At 37.3% G+C, this 23,268-nt stretch overlaps 1 protein-coding gene across 4 annotated transcripts; it reads right to left on the bottom strand.

Moving 5' to 3' along the window:
• Window positions 1–408: 408 nt before the first annotated feature.
• ZNF330 (zinc finger protein 330) lies at window positions 409–22,215 on the bottom strand. Of its 4 annotated transcripts, none has more exons than XM_080797171.1 (10): window positions 22,021–22,215; window positions 19,830–19,962; window positions 17,868–17,887; window positions 17,696–17,766; window positions 15,018–15,097; window positions 8,480–8,606; window positions 8,093–8,197; window positions 3,717–3,763; window positions 2,531–2,648; window positions 409–1,387 (listed from the first exon to the last, which is right to left on the bottom strand). In XM_080797171.1, exons 2-10 carry the CDS (start codon window positions 19,947–19,949, stop codon window positions 1,113–1,115), a joined length of 963 nt encoding a protein of 320 aa, XP_080653297.1. In that variant the 5' UTR covers window positions 19,950–19,962; window positions 22,021–22,215; the 3' UTR covers window positions 409–1,112. The 4 variants fall into 4 exon arrangements, with proteins under 4 accessions (XP_080653297.1, XP_080653296.1, XP_080653299.1 ...); XM_080797170.1 differs by having other exon boundaries at window positions 22,030–22,215; XM_080797173.1 differs by having other exon boundaries at window positions 2,597–2,648; window positions 22,030–22,215.
• Window positions 22,216–23,268: the final 1,053 nt, after the last annotated feature.

Raw genomic sequence — 23,268 nt, 5'->3', positions numbered from 1 at the left:
GGCCACACCTGGTTTCCCACAGCCTGTTATTGCCCTCAGCTGTTCATTATGCTTCTATAGAATAAGAATGGCCTAGCAATAGCCATCCATCCCTTTTATCCTCACAGCTACAATTTTCTCCGTCCGTCTCAAATGCCATCCAGTGCACTAACACATATCTCTCCAGCACACCACCCCAATCCACCACCAGCACAAGGTGTACAACTGAAACCTGTGCCAGCAACTGCCTGTTCTCCACCTACCACTAGTGATGGGGTCTGGCCACATAACTCCGCATCTACCGCATCATTAATCTCTGCTACCTATTTTGCACAGTAGAGGAGAAATGAAGCAGTTTATACAAAAATATTGGAAATTTCCAAAATTAAGTTTAAAAACTTGAGAACAAGAAATTAAATATCCAAAGTATAGAAGTGAAATACTAGATTTATTCAAAGACAAATGCATAAATGCATCTGTGTAATAATACTGTCTCTGTCTCTGCGTCTCTGCAAACTAACTATTCAGTCACCTTTGTCTATACATTTAGGCATTAATAACAGGTACTGTTCAGGACACACACAGTGAAGAAAAAAATGAATGAGTAATTGCTAAAACATACATATCATGACTACTTAAGATAACATGGATATTTAATGAAAATTCAGCATTTAACATCTGATTCTCATCCTGTGGACCTACAAGGAAAAATACAATAATTCATTTTACCCATTACCATCTTACAAAATCAGAGAGAATGAATATAAGCCATGTTTTAATAAAAACAGCAATTTAATTTCAATCGAATATATTACCATTCTATTCTTTTATCCTGTGTATGTATCTAATTGGCATAACCTATGATTACTGAAATCAGTAAAACTCCAATCCATGATGCTTCAATTGCTTGGAATCAATAAACATCTTACACTTGGAACTCATTTTTTTTATGCTATAAGCCTGATTATCAGCTCCTATAAAAACGCTATGCCCCACTCCTTGCCCCCGGGAGTGCGTGACTAGTCTTTTGCACAAGGCTAAGTGACAGTACTTCTGAACATCCATACCCAATTCATCAAGCACACAGATTCTGGCTCGTCTCGGACACAGTCACCCATGGGCAAGCAGCTCTCCTAGTTGTCCTGTTCCTCATAGTGAGCATAGCCACTGGCATAGGTCCTTCCTAAATTCAAATTAGTAAATAAATCTGATGACTCGGCATCTGAATCCTTTGCAACTTCATCTTCTTCCTCTTCATCATCCTCTGCTTCCTCTTCATCTTCCTCTTCATCATGGTAGCTGCTATCAGCATACTTATCAGAAGAAAGATTCTTCCAATAGGCATCATAACCAGAAGCTCCATCTCCCTCTTCACCTCCAGTCTGCCTGCCAAATTTCAGGGACCGTGCTGCAAAAGACAGACATGTACATGGATGGCCCTTTATTTTGATTCTTTACATCTTCACTTTCCTCTACAATATACAAAATTATATGAACCTGACTGGCTGATTCTTACTCCCATTTTCCTAATTTCCTCACTTAATATTTAACTGGAAAAAAAGGAGACCTTAGTAAAACCATCAGTTCTAGCCTACTCAGAGCCTATATACATACCATATATAACATATAATAAAGACAACAGTGTCATTTCACTAAATCTAGAAAAAGCTGGAAAACAAAACAGCAGCACTCTCCAAACAGAATTCAAATAAGGCACGTTAAAAACTAAAATGCTCTTCATTTAATGGATTAAAATTTTATTTTCAAATCACAGAACTGTTGATTTCACGTCATTACACTTTTGAGAACCACTCTATAATTCTGGTGTCCAACAAGACAAAGCCCTTCATTTCTTTTGCCTAAGTGGCAATTTGGTTCAGTTCAAAAAATCAGCAAAATCATCAGTCTCACCTCATTGTACTACAATGTACTACATCTTTGATTAAACAAAAGTATTTTCAGATTATGGTTCCACTCTGCTATGTTTGGTAAAGAGTCAAATTCTCTTTAACAAAATTGTAAATTGTGTGACTACAAGCATGTTTGTAGTAGTCTTACTCCTTTATAGAAAAGTTATATAAAAACCACAAAACAATTTCCTATAGTAGTGACATATTACATAATAAGCATCGCTGCTCAAATACCACACACCTACAAAAAGCTTCAGAATGAATTTCAACTTCCAAGCACTGAAGATTACCAGCACTCGAATATTAAAGATTTATAGCTACTCAATTATTCAACAAGGAAAGCTTCAGCAAAGGCAAAAAAATCACTTTTTGGTCTTAAATTTCAGTATTCACTATGTCATTAACTGAGTCAAATACCAAACATCAAAGTGAATGATGGTGTATTTCTTAAGTTAAATTGAGAAACTTCACCCACAAATTTTCCAAGGCTGTAAAATTCCATTTGCTTAAGAGAACACATTCATCTTTTCAAATATGAAGAAGAGGCAAAAACAAAAATAGAAAGAGAAAAAAAAAAGAGATAAATCTTGTCTAAGCAAGAAAGCAAAATCACTCCATTGGTATTTTAAGAAGAGCCTTACTTGACATGCTGAGATCCTTAGTTTCCTGAGTTTCATGTCCACATTTGGGGCAGGGAGGCTGTTTACCTTTTTCTTGCTTAAACACTTTGCTCCTTGTATGATCATCACAGAAACAAGCCTATAAAGGAAAAGTAAAAATAAGCAAGTAAATAAATAATTCAAAAAATATACAAAATTATCATTCAATATTTCCAGAAAACTTAAAGGCAGTTTTGTGAGGGTAGAGATTAAGACTTTTGTTGGGACTGGTCACACTCCCGATTTAAATTTCTTAAGGGAAATGGTCTTTGCCAGAACTCTCTGAACTATGACCTAATATAAAGCAGAAATTATACACAGGGTATGACAGCGTAGGCACACTGCTTCATTCATAAATACATGTGCATTCACAAAGCCCCTGATGACATAATGGTGAATAGCCTATCCACCCTCACAGATATAGAACCTAACTGCGGACACAGACAAGTGGAAAGGTAATTGCAAGACACCGTTCATTGAAAGGGAAGTGCAGTGGAGGGGCACTAAACCGGATATGGGATTCAGGAAAGGCTTCCTGGAAAACATGATGTGTTGGCTGAGAGCTGAAGGAGAACAAGGGTACAGTAGGGTAAGGTAAGCAAAACTGGAAGAGGGATGGATCTAAGGCAGAAGAAATAGCATAGATAACACCTGAAAGTCATTTGGTCAAACAGGGGGTAGATTTGAGAGAAAAAGGAAAGATAGGGTTAGGACCAGAAGAACCAGAGAAATGTTTCTGACAGGAAGTGAATGGGCTGCCCCTGTTTAGTGATCCTTGACAAACAGAAATGCTGGAGACAAAATCTAAGGAAATAGACCATTATGGAAATCTTCCTTTCAAACTCTCCTATAAGCAAGTGAATTCTGATGTTAGTTAAAATACATTCTCAACACTTTGGTCAGAATATTCTCCATAAACATAAGGTGTAAAAACACTGAGCCAAGATTCAGGAGACTTGTGCATTAGAGTCTACTCTAAGATAAGCCAACTGGATGACCTTAGGAAAGTCACTCAGCTTTCTCAATTCAATTTCACAATCTTCAAAATAAAAGAAGTAAACTACATAATGTTTAAAGACCTTTGTTAGATTAATTACAGCTATAAATAATCCAATGTGGAAGAGTACTGGGATTAAAAACAAAATCTAAAAATAACAGACAAGTATACCTTACAACGAAGACAGGAATGCTGACCAAGTCGATTGCATGAAACACCTATGGGCAAAAATACATAATGTCCAGATTCAACCTTGGAACGAAAATACTATTTTCCACAGATTTTATACTTGATGTACTTAGCTCAATTATTATTATTTTTTTGCCTCATAATATAACCCAGAGGACATACAAAATGAGATGGAATCCCCAGCCAGAAGGAAAGAAACAAAGTGCACACACACAGCATTATTTCACTAGTATGGCACTAATTATTCTCCAATCTCCTTCCATTTCTTCAATCTAGGAGATGGCCAAGTTCATTAATTATATTTAAAAGAATCAAATGGTGAGACATCCTTTTTTCCATGACACTGGCTGGAATTCTTCCCTTTATCAAATAATGCTTAAGTCTTAAAAAGAGGGGCATCTGGGTGATTCAGTTGGTTAAGCGTCTGCGTTTGGCTCGGGTCATGATCTGGGGGTCTTGGGACGGAAGCCTCACATCAAGCTCCCTGCTCAGCGGGAGGCTGCTTCTCCCTCTGCCCCTCCCCTTGCTCCTGCTCTAAGTAAATAAAAATCTTTAAAAAATAAATCTTTAAAAAAATAATTTTCTCTATTAATATATAATCTCCTGATGACACAGGCTATTACCATTTTCTGCATAACTTCTGATAAGGGAATAGAATACTTCAGATAGAAAGGGTGGCTACGAAGAGAAAATAATGTTCAAGTGCGCAGGAAAAGATGGGAAAAATCCCAAAATATTTTATTTCTATTTTAGTCAGTACACCATGTTAATTTTGGTCATTACCTATAATCACTGAGGAAAAAACCTAAACTTAGTGCAAATATATTAGAAAAGCCAGAATGTCTGGCTCATACTGACTGTGTCAGAAACGGAAGAAAAAATAAGTACCAGAGATATAGAAGGAGAAAATAAACTAAGCCTTACCCTAATAAAGCCTGAATATAAAATTCACTTAGAGGTCTTGAAAAAATAAAGAGAAAAACAAATAAAAGGAAGCCTGTCTTTGTAATGTAAGTATCTGACCAGATGTTTCTAATTTGGGAATTCTCTTACTTAATTTTGCCTGGTTCATGGGTAGCCTTTTTAATGTGCACAGGCAAGTATTTTTTTTAAACTCAGGAATGATGCTCTCATTTATGTGTATTATCATTGCTTCTGCCCAAGTATCCCACTTTCTTCCACAGTAATGCCAATAATTCAGTTGGATATATATTATTTGTCCTGTGTGTTAATAATAAAAGTTAAAAATAAAAAAAGTTAGAAAAAGTTTAAAAGTTTAAAAGAAAAAGTTAAAAAGTTAAATAAAAGTTAAAAATAACAAAAAAATTAAAAATAAAAAACTGAGTGCTTACTATAGTTGACCCTTGAACATGGGTTTGAACTGTGCAAGTCTGCTTATATGTAGATTTTTTTCAATAAATACAGTGCAGTGCTTTAAATATATCTTCTCTGCCTTATGATTTCTTTAGTAACATTTTACTTTCTCTGGCTTACTTTAGCCTAAGAATATATTATATAATACATACAAAATATATGTTAATCAACCATTTATGTTATCAGTAAGGCTTCTGGCCAATAGTAGGCTATTAAGAGTTAAGTTTTTGGAGAGTCAGAAGTTATATGCAGGCTGTCAATTGCGCAGAGTTGGTGCTCCTAACCTTCATACTGTCCAAGGGTTAACTATATTACACATATATAACAAATTACTCCAATAATAACCGTATCAGTTCATTCAGTCTGTGGGACAAAAATCTGAAATCTCAATCATTTCCACCTGAAGATATGCCCAGGGAATTTTTTGGTTCTTTCTTCATTCAGTTAAAAGGGATATATTTAACCAAAATGTTTATATCTCTTCCAAATACATAGCTAGAACACATACTGAAAGTACAGAGCTCCCAACCCAATCTCCCACTGTACACCAGGCATTTCTTTTCTTTTTTTTTTTTTTTTTAAAGATTTATTTATTTGACAGAGAGAGAGAGAGAAAGAAAGAGAGCATACAAGTAAGCAGAGCAGCAGGCAGAGGAAGAGGGAGAAGCAGGCTCCCCAGTGAGCAGAGGCCTGACCTGAGGCTCAACCCTGGACCCTGGGATCATGACCTGAGCCAAAGGCACTTAACCAACTGAGCCACCAAGGAGCCCCAGGCATTTCTGATACTGAAACTTTTCCTAACCCCACTACTTAAGGCTTTGACATGCCACAAGGACATGATCCCAAGAAATTAGTTGTTGGCTATCTTACCTCATCTCTACTTCTGGGAACTCAAACAAAGATAGAACATGGCCCTGCCATTTTTCTTTCCCTAATTACCTCAAGCCAACACACAGGCACTCTAGTTCACTGCCCAGTTCTTTCTCTCCCCAAGAGTTACAATCCTGGACTTTTATAAACAATGCATTTCTCTCAGATTCTAAAATGGTTTGAGTTTCCTAGTTTTAAACTGGGGAATGGTTTCCATTTTAAATCTATTTCTATGTCTTCAGATTATTTTAAAAGAGAGCAGGCTGGGATGAATCAAAGCCTGCTGATAACAAGCCATTTTATATCAGAAGTCCTGGAGCCATTTTAATTATTTAAAAAAAAAATACAGGCAGAGTCAACACATTTGTTTTGTTTTTTTTCTTAAAACATCCTTCCCACTGATAATGCAGGTAAATAAGTATTTCAAAGAATTTCTATATTGCCCAATTCCTAAGTAAGGTCAATCCTATAAATGAGATATGACCAATTAAGGGGGTGGAAATAAGCTATATCTTTGGGGCCTATGGATATGGTTAGGAAAATATTTCAGAAAAAACAAGCAGTGAACGGCAACTGGCAAAGAAAGAATGGCAAGAAAAAAATAAAGCAATGAAGAAAAAAGGTAAAGATAAGTTACAGTAAACCAAAGACACCTGGGTACCTGCAATGAGCATGACCTTAATATCAGATATCAAAGACATGATGACAGATTTATCTTAATCCTGTCAACTATTTATTTTTCCTTTGTCTTTTACTGAATCACTAAAAATTCCTGATGAAATTATAGCCTTATCAGTCACAGTTGCCTGTCTTTGGGGCCACATGCTACAAAAGACTCAAAGCTCTTCAAGTCCCAAATAAAGTAACTCAATTTTTATATTGCACATTTGCAGAAGCCTAAGAATGGCTCAAAAATGTTATTTATTTTGAGATGTTCTTTAACCTTTAAGAGTTTCTATAGTTCCTATAGGAATAGGAATATAGTATATATAGTTATATACAGTATATATACTATATATAGAAATACAGTTTCTATAGGAATACTGTGAGAATTACCTACGCATTTATGTATAAATATGTATAAACATGTATAAACTGATAAACTATCAACTTTATAGGAGTATATAGAGATTAGCATTTCATATCAAAACAAAAACCAAATTCAAGGAAGTGAGTATCTGGGGAACCTCAGCCTTTCCTATAATGATATCTACTGTTTAATAAGGGCTTTCTAAGTAAAAGTACCATAACAACACTTTATAATGGATTTGCATTTTAATTAACTCTTTGAAAAAGAAATTAGCATCTTCCTTTAATATATAAGGAAACTCAGCTTTAGAAAGATTTGGTGATTTGCCCAAAATCACATAACCAGGAAATAGAATTTAAGTAATGTTTTGATTCTAAATCTTGAGCTTTGAGACTCAAAAATAATGCAGAAATAAAATGTAATCTATCTATAAAGATAATCCCATTGATAATACCCAATCAGTAACACTGATTCTCAAACTGGAAGATACTTGACAATTATGTGTGTGGGTAAAATACATATATGCCTGTACCTATCATAGACTTCAAACAGAGAATCACCAGGGATGAGGCCGGGGTGCCTAAATTTTAAAAAAAACCTCCACAGATGTTTCTGATGCATACTCTTGTCTAACAACCACCAGAACCAACTGGCAGGAACAAACTAGGGGTAGTATCACAGATCACTTACTTCAAGGCATTTGGAAAAGGCGTGGGGGGGGGGGGGCGGTGGAGGCAGGTAGAGTTGGGAGTGGTTATAATAACTTGGGAGGTAAAAATGGTATTTAGTACTCAGGACCAGGAAGCCTACAAGCTCTATAGTGCCCGATCAATCCCATATGACAAAGAACTGACCCAACCAAAATGTAAATGGCATCCCTATTGAAAAAAACAGAAGTATGTGGCTCTGAATTTTATTTATTTATTTATTGGTTCTGAATTTTTTTTTAGAAACAGAAAATAGATATTAAGTTGAATTATAGTCCACAAGAGGCTGCATGAAAAATTAGATTCTTTTTTGAGTCTAACACTTAATACTACTAAGAATCCTGGGTATAAAGGACATCTAATTTATAAAAACTTACATTTGAATGTTTCTGCCTCTAAAACCTGGCAGCTGGCTTGATGTTCAAATTGATCATCTTCACAGAGAAAGTTATGACAAAAAGAACAACTGAATATTCTGCCTCCTGTTGGATTAAAAAATAAAACCCACAAGTGAAACATGATAAATTTCAATTTAAAGAAGTCATAAATACCAATTTAAAGAAGTCAAGCAATTTACTTCAGAATTACACCAAAATGACACAGTAGTTTTTGTTCTGGTAAAGGCTACAATGAAAACTGCCAAATTGAACCATAAAAAAGTGGACTCCCACAATCTCCTGGTTACTCATATAAAAAGAGCACCCAGAATGTTTCAAAGTCAACGTTTACTTATAGTAGTTCACTGCTTGTATGTAATCACTCACCGTGGTCCCAGACACCTCGCTCACACTCCACACACTCAGCATCAGTAAGAGGACAGGCACAGGCATGTGTGCTGAGACATTTCCTACCGTGGCAAACCCAAGCTTCACAGAAGTCACATATTGCACCCTGTAACCAAGGAACACAAAAAATTAATCTTTGTCACGTGCCTGGCTGCAACCATTGTTTAGCCATTGGCAATCATCAAAATTGTATACATTTAGCAATTTATCAACCCTTAGTGATAGTGGGTGGCTTCATTAAAGAAAAAATTTTGCTTAAACCAAAATTAAAGAGGGTTCTCTGAAAATCAAACTACTTCACCAACAGCTATTTACAATATAAAAAACTTGGCTATAAATCAAAATAAGAAGCAGCAAGGGGGGGAACTATACATTTAGCCCTAATACTAATCATTAAAGTAAGTCACAGAGCTAAAAGTGTTGCCTTCTAACTGAATTCTAATTCGAATGGTGTCCAGAGTCCACATTTAAGCATTCTTATCTATAACAATTACAGTAACTAAACTGAATTTTTTCAATTAGAAATATTTCTTGACTTCTAACTGAACATAATAATAAAAAAAAGATACAAACTTGCAGTCACATATTAAATAAGTTATGGGGATGTAGTGTACAGCATGGTGACCGCAGTCAATAATACTGTATTATTTCTTTGAAAGTTGCTAAGACAGTTAATCTTAAAAGTTTTCATCACCAGGAAAAAATTATAACCATGTGAGGTGATAGATGTTAACTAGACTTATTGTGGTGATCATTTTGCAATATATACAACCATCAAATCATTATGTTGTGCACCTGTGTGATACTGTGATTTATAACAAATATATATTCCATCTTCCAAAAAAATAAATATTTTTCACATAAGAAAATTCCTTCCTGAATCATTTATAAAATAATTCATATAGCTTTTTTAAATAACAGAAAAAATATTAAACTTCTGTCAGCATCTTTTTTCTGTTAAGGCTACTTAAGCTTTGAATCATTACATTTCTTTGTGGAAAAAATTAAAATAAAATATACAGAATTAGGGAATCTGGATGGCTTAGTTGGTTAAGCAAGTATCTTCAGCTCAGGTCATGATCCTGGAGACCCAGGATCAGCAGGGAGGGAGTCTGCTTCTCCCTCTGACCTTCCCGCCCCCCACCATGATTCTCTCTCTTTCATTCTCTCTTCCAAATAAATAAAACCTTAAAAAATAAAAATAAAAAAAAAAACCCAAACCAGAGAGAAAGAGAGAATTAAATAGGGTACGACTCTCCAATTCTACATCGAGATAACACAATGACATCTATAGAATATTAAGAAAATGGGACTAGGGATGCCTGGGTGGCTCAGATGGTTAAGCATCTGCCTTCGGCTCAGATCACGATCCCAGGGTCCTGGGATGGAGTCCCGCATCAGGCAGCCTGCTTCTCCCTCTGCCTGCCATTCCCCCTGCTTGTGTGCACTCGCTTGCTCTCTCTCTCTGACAAATAAATAAATAAAATCTTAAAAAAAAAAAAAAAGAAAGAAAAAGAAAACAAGAAAATGGGACTAGATGGTCTTTCTTTATAGGTGACAAACAGGGGCCCAAGTCTTAAGTCCAAATCCCAGAACTACATTACAGTGGAGCTGGGATTTAAACCAGTGTTCTGAATTTCAACTGAATGTTCTAGTATTCGAGATTCTCTGTAACAGAAGTAGTAAAGAACAAATAGGAAGGATGTTTTTTGAGCTATAAAAATGGATTATCACTATGGATAGTAAATCCTCAAATACATCTCTTGGAACATCCAGGTTCTAGCAACAAAAAGATGACACACTGAACTGAGTAATCCAGGAGAGTTTACAAGAAATGATTTACAAAGGACGGAGAAGGGCTTAGAAAAAGCAAGGGATGACGCAGTTACCACCCCTGAGCCTGAAATAAGAGGAGAGGAGGGAGTTACCAGAACCTTGAAAGAGAGCAGTGTGGAGAAGATTACCTGGCCATATAGAGAGAAACCATGGCCAATCCATATCCAAACTAGGATAACAGGGTCGAGAGAGCTTGAAGAATGAACACCCAGATTGTACTGTCCTCCCATCTACAGGTGTCCTGCCAGGGCCTCCATTGGCTGAACCCAAAGGGAAGCCAGAAAGTAAGAAAGCCACTGACCAGTCCATACACACAGGTCAGGTTCCCAGGGCAAAGGAGGGTAGAGAAGAGGGAAGAGAGAGGGAATTTTGACAGACAAAGAGAAGATTCCCAGAAAATCACTTTGCTAGAATTTACAGCTAATGATACCTGAGTCTACTGAAATGTTTTATATAAGACATCATTCACATTCATACAACTTAGTGAATTTTTTAAAAAGCATTTGATAAATCTGGACATAAGCAAGCTACCAAGGAAGATTACATTGATTTATGAGTAAAGATAATACTGACAATCCTATATTTAAAAATGAAGAGAAATTCACAAGATACTGATGAATAAGTCTAGATTCTTGCTTCTGTAAGATATCTACATGTGAAATAGATCATATAAAGGTGTGCTTCATGATGGAAAATAATGTTCTTGGGAAGTTGCTATAAATAAAATATCTGCTTGACATTGAAGTACTATTACTTTTCTCATGGAATGAAATTTGGACCCGAGCACAAAATCACACAACAATGGGGCGCCAGGGTAGTGCAGTCCTTTAAGCATCCGACTCTTGGTTTCAGCTCAGGTTGTGATCTCGGGGTCATGAGAATGGCTCCACATTGGGCTCTGTAAACAGTGTGAAGTCCGCTTGGGTTTCTTGTTCCCTCAGCACCCCCTCCTCTCTCAAATAAGTAAGTTTAAAAAAAATAATAATAATAAGGGGCGCCTGGGTGGCTCAGTTGGTTAAGCCACTGCCTTCAGCTCAGGTCATGATCCCAGGGTCATGGGATCGAGTCCCGCATCGGGCTCCTTGCTCAGTGTGGAGCCTGCTTCTCTCTCTGCCTCTGCCTGCCTCTCTGCCAGCTTGTGCTCTCTCTCTCTCGCTCGCTCTCTCTCTGATAAATAAATAAATAAAATCTTAAAAAAAAAAAATAAGCCACACAACAGAATACAGTAAAATTGGTTTAAGAGCTATTTTTTAGTGAAAAAGAGAGCAAAATGTATCACACAACTCTTTATTACAGCATACCTCATTTTCTTGCGCTCCATTTTACTGCACTTCACAGCTATTGTATTTTTTATATATTGAAGGTATGTGGCTACCCTGCATCATCAGGGCCATTTTTCCAGGAGCATTTGCTCACTTCATGTCTCTGTACCACATTTCAGTAATTCTCACAACATTTGGAACTTTATTATTATTATTATATTTGTTATGGTGATCTGTGATCAGTGATCTTTGATATTAGTATTCTAATTGCTTTTGGAACGCCACAAACTGTGCCCATGTAAGACAGCAATCTTAATCGGTAAATGTTATATGTATTGTGACTGTTCCACTGACCAGCTGTTCGCCCACCTCTCTTCCTCTCCTTGGGCCTCCCTATTCCCTGAAACACAACAATACTGACATTAAGCCAATTAAAACCGTACAATAGCCTCTAAGTCTTCAAGTGAAAGAGTCGTATGTTTCTCACTTTAATTATTTTTTTTTAAAGATTCTATTTATTTATTTGACAGGCAGAGATCACGAGTAGGCAGAGAGGTAGGCAGAGAGAGAGAGAGAGGGAAGCAGGCTCCCTGCTGAGCAGAGAGCCTGATGTAGGGCTCAATCCCAGGACCCCGGGATCATGACCTGAGTTGAAGGCAGAGGTTGTAACCCACTGAGCCACCCAGGCACTGTTTCTCACTTTTAAATCTAATGCTAGGGGGCGCCTCGGTGGCTCAGTGGGTTGAGCCTCTGCCTTCGGATCAGGTCATGATCTCAGGGTCCTGAGATCAAGTCCGGCGTCAGACTCTGCTCAGCGGGGAGCCTGCTTCCCCCTCTCTCTCTGCCTGCCTCTCTGCCTACTTGTGATCCCTCTCTCTCTGTCAAATAAATAAATAAAATCTAAAACACCAAAAGAAAAAAAAATCTAAGGCTAGAAATGATTAAGTTTCATGAGGAAGGCAGGTTGAAAGCTGAGACAGGCCAAAAGTAAGCCTCTCATGCCATACTCAGCGAAGCTGTGAATGTGAAAAAAAAAGCTCTTAAAGGAAACTAAGAGTGCTACTCCAATGAACACATGAATGATAAAAAGACAAAACAGACTTATTGGTGATATGAGAAAGTCTGAATGGTCTGGATAGATCAATCAGCCACAACACTCTAATGAGCCAAAGCCTAATCCAGAGCAAGGCCCTAACTCTCTTCAATTCTATGAGGACTGTGGGAGGTGAAGAAGCTCCAGAAGAAAAGTTTGAGCTAGGAGGTTAGTTCATGAGGCTTGTGGAAAGAGGTACAATGAAATTGATGTTGTTTTCATATCTGCTAACACAACATCCATTCTGCAATCCCTGGATCAAAAGTCCTTCTGACTTTCAAGTCTTTTTATTTAGAAATATATTTCATAAGGTTACAGCTGCCAGAGATAGTGATTCATCTAATGGACCTGGGCAAAGGAAACTGAAAACCTGGAAAGGATTCAGGATCCTAGATGCCTTTAAGAACATTACTGATTCATGGTAACAGATCAAAATATCAACATTAACAGCAGTTAGGAAGAATTGATTCCAACTGTCATGGATAACTTTGAGGGGTTCGAGATTTCAGTGGAGAAAGTAACTGCAAATGTGGTGGAAATACCAAGAGGATAAAAAGTAGAGCCTGAAGACAGGACTGGATGGCTGCAATCTCATGACAGAACAGATGAGGAGTTGCTTCTTATGAATGAACAAAGAAAGTGATTACTTTTTTTTTTTTTTAAGATTTTATTTATTTATTTGTGAGAGAGAAAGAGAGAGAGAGAGAGAGAGCATGAGAGGGGAGAAGGTCAGAGGGAGAAGCAGACTCCCCATGGAGCTGGGAGCCCGATGTGGGACTGGATCCTAGGACTCCAGGATCATAACCTGAGCTGAAAGCAGTCGCTTAACCAACTGAGCCACCCAGGCACCCCAAAGAAAGTGATTTCTTGAGATGGAATCTACTCCTGGTAAAGACACTGTGAAGACTATTGAAATGAAAACCTAGGATTGAGTCTGTTACGTAAACTTGGTTTATAAAGCACCAGCAGGGTTTGAGAGGACTAACTTCCAATTTTGAAAAAAGTTTTCCTATGGGTAAAATGCTATCAAATAGCATTGCGTGCTATGGAGAAATTGTTATTTTAAAAAACTGCAACAGCCACCCCAACTTTTAGTAACCATCACCCTGATCAGTGGCCAATAACATTGAGGGAAGACTCTCCACCAGCAAAAGATTACGACTCATTGAAAGATCAGATGATGGTTAGCATTTTATTGCAATATTTTTTAATTAAGGCATTTAAAATGTTTCTTTAGATTAATGCTATTACACATTAAGTAGACTGCAGTGTAGTAAATACTGTAAACATAACCTTTATATGCACTGGGAAACCAAAAAATTAATTTTGACTTGTTCTATTGTAATATCTGCTTTATTGCAACTGTCTGGAACCAACACACAGTATTCTCTGAGGTATGTCTGTATTTAAAACAATGAATTTCCTTAGAAAATTCTACATGTAATGAGGAAATTATATTTAAGTCTACATTAAAGATAGATTCTTTTTTGAAATGTAAAGCTATAAAAAAAAAACCCACTAATACTAGGGCTCTTTTGAAACCAGGATGCTTTTTTTTAAAGATTTTATTTATTTGACAGACAGAGATCACAAGTAGGCAGAGGAGGCAGGCAGAGAGAGTGGGGAGCAGGCTCCCTGCTGAGCAGAGAGCCCGATGCGGGGCTCGATCCCAGGACCCTGGGATCATGACCTGAGCCGAAGGCAGAGGCTTTAACCCACTGAGCCACCCAGGCGCCCCTGAAACCAGGATGCTTTTTAACCAAAAGCTTGAACCTTGGGGCACCTGCGTGGCTCAGTCACTAAGCGTCTTCCTTCGACTCGGGTCATGATCCCAGGGGTCCTGGGATGGAGCCCTGCAACGGGCTCCCTGCTCAGCAGGAAGCCTACTTCTCCCTCTCCCACACCCCTGCTTGTGTTCCCTCTCTTGATATCTCTATCAAATAAATAAATAAATAAAATCTTAAAAAATAAAAAAGGAGAAAAAGCTTGAACCTTGCTTAAGTAGGGCTTTCAGTACAGTAAATGACAGTCTATGAGGTCTGATTAAGATACCTTAGGTACCACTGACAAATGAATCTTTGTTTAAGTCAACTATAAATAAGTTTCCATTTCTTGTCCGTTTTCCAATAAGAAAAGGAAGCAATCAAAAGTAAGTGGATAATATAGGCAAATCATTCAAAGAATATGCCATAGATAAACCAGAAAATTCCAGATTGACTGAATCAAGGACAAAACAGTACTATTTCGAAAAAATAATCATTGCTCAGACAGACTTTTCTTATCCTTAGAAACCTGCTTGTCTAAGAGATGAAGACAAGAAACTTACCACCATAGCAAGGCCAGTACTGTACACACCAGCATGCTTTATGACACAGTCTGAAGACTTCATCATGCATTTTGTTTTCCCTAGTAAAGACACAAATTTGCATTATCAGTCTTGCAGAGTAGTACATGTAAGTACTCATTAATGCTGCTTTTTATCTAGCCTCAATTCCTATAGAAATAACTTGAAAATGGATAGAAATCAGTTTACTGCTCGTGTTACTAAAAAAAAAAAAAAAAAGATCCATGTAACAGATCTACCCTGATCTTTTAAGAGAAGAAATTTATAAGTATATCTATAAAAATGTATTACACATAAAATTATATGCTAATTATTTGTACTCAGATCAGAAACTCCAAGTTAATAGTTTGTAACCTAACAATCATTAAAGCAGTTAAAAATCTTGTGAATTTTCAGATGAATTAATACAGATTTTAAAAAGTTATGCTTTAAAATGAATTTCACAGTTTGTAACTCACAGTAAGAACAGCCTGGTTTAAAATTATTGTTTATTTCTTTCCACAGAACATCTCAAACCAAACCAAACCATGATTATGCAACTTACCTAATTCATTTTTTAAGTTTATCCTTATGTAAAAATTTACAAATATAGTCCCCAAATAAACATTCTTCCAAAAGAATTTTGAAATAGTGCCCAAATGAGCAGGAAAAAACCAGGAATACAGTGACAGAGCTAAAAATCAGCCTACAGTCGCAAAAGTTCTAAGCTAGCAGCAAATTACCAACACAAAACACTATCAGGAAATTCATTCACCATACACTATGTCAAAATTAATGGTGACATATTAATAACCCATCTCAGACTCTGCAAAGTAGAACACAAAACACACAGAAGATGTACAATTTTCCATTATCTTGACTATGTGAGGAACAAAGCTAGGACAATAGGAAATGGGAAGAGAGACTGGAAATGACAGACAGCAGCTACCCAACTGTTCCAGGTACATAGCACTATATAATTCAAGCCCAGATAACAATGAAAATATGGGATGCTCCTAGCAAGAACTCAATCTCCATAATCTATTTTCTCATTCTTTTTTCTTTTTTAAGATTTCACTTATTTATTTGAGAGAGAGAGAGAGAGCACGTGCACGGGAGCGCACAAGCTGAGGGAGGGGCCAAGGGAGAAGGACAAGCAAACCACCTTCCCCCTTGGCAGGGAGCCCAAGGTAGGGCTGGATCCCAGAACCCTAGATCATGATCTGAGCTGCAAGTCACCAGACACTTAACTGACTGAGCCACCCAGGAGCCCCTCTATTTTCTCATTCTGTATTTGTCTTTTATAAAATAAGGATATAAAAACTGTCAGTCAAGTAGTCTCTCTAGGCCAGTTTTGGGTTTTTTTGTTTTTTAAGTAGGCTCCACACTGGGTCTGCTTAATGCCAGGCTTGAACTCACGACCCTGAGAGCAAGACCTGAGCTGATAAACCCCAAAAGATGGCCTCTTTGGAAACTTGAACTACACTAGAAATATTCAGGGATATAGTCCTAAACTCCACTAAATTTTCTGTGATGTTATTATACATAAACACATTTATGTGAGTATATCCCAAACTGTGTTCCCCTTGAAACTATCATCCTATAACCAAAGGGAGTATTTGTTCAAATAAAAGTTTGGGGAGTAAATCTGGTGTGAACAAAACGAATTAGGTTTCTTTACTGGAGGTCTTCATAACCTTTAACATACAAGTATGTAACAGAAATCTCCCAGATAGAAAGGCAGGGATGAGCTAAGCAGCATTTCTCAAATGTATGCATTCTTTAAAGAAAAACATATTAAGGGCACCTGCATGACTCAGTTGGTTAAGTGTATGACTTGATTTCGGCTCATGCCCTGATCTCATGGTTCCGAGATCAAGCCCTGCATCGGGCTCTGAACTGGGTGTGCAGCATGCTTGGGATTCTCTCTCTCCTTCTCCCTTTGCCCCTCCCTCTGTCTCTCTCTCTCTCAAAAAGGAAAGGAAAGGGATAGGAAAAGAAGAGAAAAGAAAAGCGAAAAGACAAGATAAGAAATGATAAGCCAAGAAAGAATTACTTATTAATAGCTCAAGTATTCTGTGGAAGGCTATTTGGGAAACGCCAATCTTGTTATTCTATGAACTACCATTTAGTTTTACCATAGTTTACTTTGAATAATCATTTACTCCGAACAAATACCTGGGAGCTGAATACGTAGCTTAGGAACTCTACTGCAATCACTTGGGAAATCATATGAAGAAACTCAAGAATAATATGGTAAGAGTCAAACAGAAAAAAACTGGCACCAGTAAATGTGGATTAAATTTATTCTCAGTGGTCTAAGATACTGTGGGCAATATCAAAACTTAGGAATCAAAACTTAGAAAAGTATACAAACAGGTATCAACAAGACAAAGTTAGTATAACTAAAAATTCAGGTGACCAAATGTTATTAGTCAGAAATCTGATCTTTTAATGCTTACAACATGGTAGTATCCAAACTGTACCATAATTATTTTTCAACCTTACATCAAAGAGACAAAATCAAGGCTTGATATACCAAATAACAATTTGTTGTTTCATTAATGATAAGGTCTAGCAGTATTATAAAAAATGATAAACCCACAGGTTCAAACTGATTAACTGCAAAACAAATGGTTGATAAAAGAAAAGGCTTAAGTCCTCAGTTATCATATACTTACCACACTGTGCACAAATCGGTAACTTCTGTACAGAATTGCAAAAATAGCAAAACGCTCTATTCTTCTGCCGCCTTGTCATATGAAATAAAATTTTAAAATATAGTCAATATCAGATAAAAGGTCAGCGGATCTATATTGTTACATACAGATAGAAAAAGAAATAAATATTTACCTCTGACACTTGTCACACTCCTGTAAAATATAAAAACATAACAATTTTCTACTGGTTGAAAATGCAAATTTACTTTCATTATAAAGAATACCATTTTTCATGTTAAAATTTGAGCACTTTGCCAAAGCCTCCAACTTCATCCACATATACAAGCATATATACATACTTTACTAACAAAGGTATGTTCCTGGACATACTTTCTTTAGTAATACCAAAGAAAGGAGTGGCATTTCTAAATAGGCTATATAAATACAACAATGGTTTGTTTTTTTGTTGTGTTTTGTTGTTGCTGTTGCTTTTTAATCAGACAAATATTACAGAATAGACACAAGAAATAGTAGAGAACACAGTATGATGAAGCTCGCAGAAAATCTAGAATCTTAAAACATGGTACTAAAAGTTTTCAACAATCTGGTCCCTAACCACTTTCAAACCTTGGTGGCCTATTTTCTTTAGATTCCAGTCACTATCTGTCAGCCATTCATGAAATAGGTCTTGTGCTTTTTCCAGGCCTTACTATTCTAATACTTTTCCTTGAAAAGTCTATCTTTACCATCTTTCCCTGTTGAAAGTTCTGATGATGAACCTACCTCCTCTAAGAACTGTACCCCATCCATGCACATGCACTCAAGTTTATCCCTGTTTTACCCAAATGTCCCTGTCTTAACTGTACATTTATTATAACACTTACCAAACCCTAGCCTTCATCGTGTGTATTTACACATGTGAGTCAATTCTTTTGTCTGTCCTATACCCTTCTCTAGTCATCTCTAGAAATGACCCTGAAGGGAGTCTCTACCACCTGTCCTATCTGTGTTATGTAAACCTGGTCCCTCCCATCCCCAATGCCAGTCATAAACATTAGCCCTGGGATGGGTACCAATCTAACAGTTCTTTCCCTCTCTGACAACACTCTGGGAAGTGACACACACAAGCTACCACTACCTAAAACCTAAACCAATGGGGTAAGACAATCTGAGAAAATGGAACTAATAAGGAAAAAGAAACACAAGCAAAAGATGGAACTAAAAGGCTGTTCATGTTCCAGGCATCCCTGAGCCCCAGTTACTTCCTTGCCCTGCCCAACAACATATTAGTTGATAAACTCTATTTCTTCCTAAAGTTACTTAAGTTGGATTTGTAACTTATAAACAAATATTAAGTAATACACAAAATGACTGACCTATGAACTTGTCAAAACAAGGACTGTGTCTTTCATTTCTATATAACCCACAGTGCCTAAAATACCATCTGCACAAAGTAGATGCAAAAGAAACATTCAGGGATTTAAATCTTATTAAGCATTTCATATGATCTTTAGATGAAACAAAAGGAGAAGAAAGAGGAGTAGCAGGAACAGAAAAAGTAGAAAGGACTGGAAATAGGGAAATATGGGATAACTCAGAGAAACATGGACAAAAAAAAAAAAAGAAAGAAAGAAAGAAAAGGGTTATAATCACATGATAATCTTACTTTTTTATACTTTGACCAAACAAGCCCAAAAATGATCAGGACTAACACACTGAGCATAGCAAAAGAAGATAACAGAACAGTTAGCCAAAAGAGATGTCAAGAAAAGTGAAAAGTTTAGAAAAGAAATCAAATGAGTTAAGAATTGCTGAAAGAACTAGTGAAAAGGCTCCAACTAATAGGACAAAATATGCATATAAGGTTAGAGAAGTTGGAAATCATCACACAATCCCTAGTATGCATTCTTGTTTCATATCTATTTATCACTAACAGCAGCCAAGGTAATACGCTAGGTTTATAAATAACATAAAATCAAACAAAATCATTGGTACTCAGTATTACTGAAAACAACAGGCATGCCTCTAACACAGATTCAAAATTCAATAAAATATATGCGGCAACACTGTATTCACTAAAATTTTATTCAAGCATTTTTCAGATAAGTATTACATAGTTTTTCAACCACCAAAAGGTATCCAAAAAAGCTGTTACCATTGATGCATTGCATGGATGTTTAGCTAAATCTATGGTGCTTCTCGATGCTCTGAGCTGTTTTTCACGTTCCCGGCGGTTCTCTGCCTTCTTCCTCGCACCAGTCTTTTTTTTAGGCATTTTACCCCTCTTTCTACACAAGAGAACAGAGAAGATATAATTGCCAGGTTGCATTTGCTATTTTAAATAAACTAAGAAATAGCAGAATGAAGTGTTTTTACTCATTAAATTTTAAACTCAAACCTAGCACTTTGACTGGTAAGCACATTTTAAGCCTTTATGAAATATTAAATATATATTATCCCAAATAAAATAGATGACTTTTAAAATAAGGCACTTATTTGCACTACAATTCTAAAGAATGTAAACATCAAGACAATTTATATCCTAGAAGCCAAATGTTTTCTTTTCCCACCGAAAAAAAAGAAAAAGTTTCTCTCATGTTAAGTATTCTTTAAAATTACTCTGTATATGAGACTAGGTGAGGTGGCTGGCTACTGAGATCAAGTCCCCATCCCCTCCCATTCCACCCTAGGGTGACACTGTCAGCAGGGAGTCTGCTTGAGGATTCTCTCTCCCTCTGCCCCTCCTCTCCTCATGCTCCCACACCTGCCTGCTCCCGGATAAGTAAATCTTAAAAAAATAAAAATAAAAATTACTACATTTTAAAAACTTAGGCATATAACATTAATAAGAAATATTTAAAATCTTATTATTTACTCAGTTTATATCATTTTTTGAGCTATACATTCAACTTCATAAGATTAGAAGTATAACAAGTCTTATTTCACCTGTGTAATAACTAAACAAAACATCTAACAAGTCAAGTCAAATGACAACATTAACTATAAAGCCAAACCTCTCCAAAAAGATATTAAAGATATTATAGTTGCTTTGATTCTGGAAGCTGTCCCTCTCTCTACATGTAAGTGAGCATATAATTCTAACAGAGTTCTATTTATGTTTAAGAGTATGTATTATAAATGAGTATGTATGTAAAGTCCTGTATAAATAAGGCCTTTCAAACTGGCTTTCATCTTTCCTTACTTAGTTGAAAGAACTACCACATTTAGAAAAATGATTTTTACTAAATAATACACTTTTATTTGGCTATTCATCCCATCTGCAGACTACAAGTTCCCTGAGGATTTGAGCCCTGTCTTTCTTGACAATGTTTATCTTCCCACCCTGCCTGGCACATATTAAGCAGTCAGTAAATGAAGAGACACATGAACAGATAGGGGTCTATGTACTTGCTTCAAAATATGAATCTCAAGTTTCTTCACAGTCTTCAAAATACATGTTTTCTAAGTATTTTCTAAGATTGATTCTCAAAAGTCAACTGTAGAAATACAGAATTACACATCTAGGCCTTGTTCAAGATCTACAAATTCTAAATTCCAAGGACAGGATTAAGTTTCACTGGTGACTATGACACAATCTCCCTGAAGGCACAAACATTCTCTTCAAAGAAACCAAAAAACGTCCATGATACATGGAGAGATTTCTAAGAAATCCCACTTTGAAGAAATACACATTTCTTATTTAAAAGGCCCTATTACAATGGGGTGAAGTCATGCACCAGCTGGCTCATCTTACTAAGTTTTCCTAGTTGGGTATCTACTCTTAACGTTAAAATGTCCGAGTAAAAGCCAAGTGGTGGGAAGAGGAGACTTACAAATATAGACAAATAAGGCCAGGAAGTTTAGTAGGTGGTCAGCCAAGTAACTCCACGCCCACGAGATCACCCTTTCAGTATTTAAAATTTCAAAAATCTACAGGGTGAAAAAAAATTGTGTAGTCCCCCGCCAAAGGAACTTGCAAAACAATCACGGGGTGATCATTCCCGTGGGGATTTTTGCGAGCCCAGGGGTGAAAAGGCTCAGGCTGAGCCTCGATTTTTTTTTTCTCCAATTTGTTTTTGTAAAGTTAAAAGAGTAATTCTTTTTCTCGTCTTATATAGGTTTAAGCCCTTCCCTAATAACGCTTCGACTTAAGACGTGACCTGTGTCACCTAATGAGGAAAAAGGCACAGGGTCAGCGCAGCTTTGGAGGAAAAGCCTGCAAGTGGAGGACCCAGCGGGGCGATGGGGGTGTCCAGAGGCGACGGCGGAGGTGCCACGCGGTTCGGGGAACTGACACCCACCACCCGCCCGCGGGACGCCCTCCCTCACGCGCGCTCCAGGCCGACCTCGCTCACCCTTGCGGGGAGGCCGGGCTCACTCCGGAGGCAGAGGGGCAGGGAACAGCGTGAGACCGGCCCGCGGCAGCAGCAACTCCAACCTGCGGGCCGCGACTCCAGGGAAGAAGCTACTAAAACCGAAGGAGGGTAGACAGAGCCAATTTCCGACACTACAAGCCGGACCGGATGTCCTCTTACGTCAGCAGCGTCTTTACGCCGGCGCGCCGACAGGAAAGGGCCCGCCCACTTCTATTTGCTCCGCCCCGGTCCCGCCCACTCCCGCGGGGGGGCGGGGCTCCCACTCCTGGATGGGGGATTTGACCCAGCAGAAAGAGGCTACCTGAATAAACAGGAAAAACGGAACAGGAAGACAGGGCACGGGAAAGCCCAGGAAATTTTATTTTTTCAGAAAAGGAGAAATCTAAAGGAAGAGGGAAATGAATTCACATGCGTTAACTGACTAAAATAGAAAAATTCTAAAATAGAAAATTCTTGCCTAATTCTTTGTAACTTTCTGTTACCTACATCTTTTGTGCCTCACAACCTACTTTTCATGTTTGCTGTGCAAATTGTGAACTCCATTCTTCTGTGAACAAATTTTCCCACATTCAGGGCCTCTAGTGTGTGTTCTGCCTTGTCCTTAATTGAAACCTAACATCCTCTCCCTTACAAAGACAACTTGCTTTAAACCTCTATAAAGTGAAAGGTGCTCATTTTTGCACACTTCATCTCTTGGTTAGGAGGTCTGGTCAGTCCTCTTGTTCCCCTGTACCTCACTCAGATAATTATTCTTCCTTTCTTTATAGCCATACCACTTTTTTTCCTTCGTTGTTGCTATTTTTTATCCACTCCTTTTTGGTAGAAAACTTTGGAACCTACTTCCAACTTCTGCTATCACCCAGAATCACACTAACATCCAAATCCATTCATTCTTTTGGGTTCTTGATTTCAACTCCACTAGTCATCACCTCCACTACACTACAGACATTCTCTCTCATGACCACACGCCAGGTTTTGTCATCTACTTAACCACTGAAATCCAAAATTTAGACAAACTATCTAACGTCCTACTTTACCAACTCTCTCAATTTTCCCTTCCGATGAAGATTTCAAATCTCTTAACTCTTCTATTTGCTCTCTACTGATTATCTCTTTGTTTTCTTCCCTCCCCTTTTCCCCCAGTTTATCAAACACAGTTCATCATACCAATCGCAATTTGCCTTATTTTCTTTTTTAGCAAACCAACTGGAACATTCC

This window comes from Martes martes, assembly GCF_963455335.1.
Source record: "Martes martes genome assembly, chromosome: 2".
NCBI lineage: Eukaryota > Metazoa > Chordata > Mammalia > Carnivora > Mustelidae > Martes > Martes martes.
Note: the sequence above shows the minus strand (reverse complement) of the source record. Positions and strands in the feature narration are given on the sequence as shown.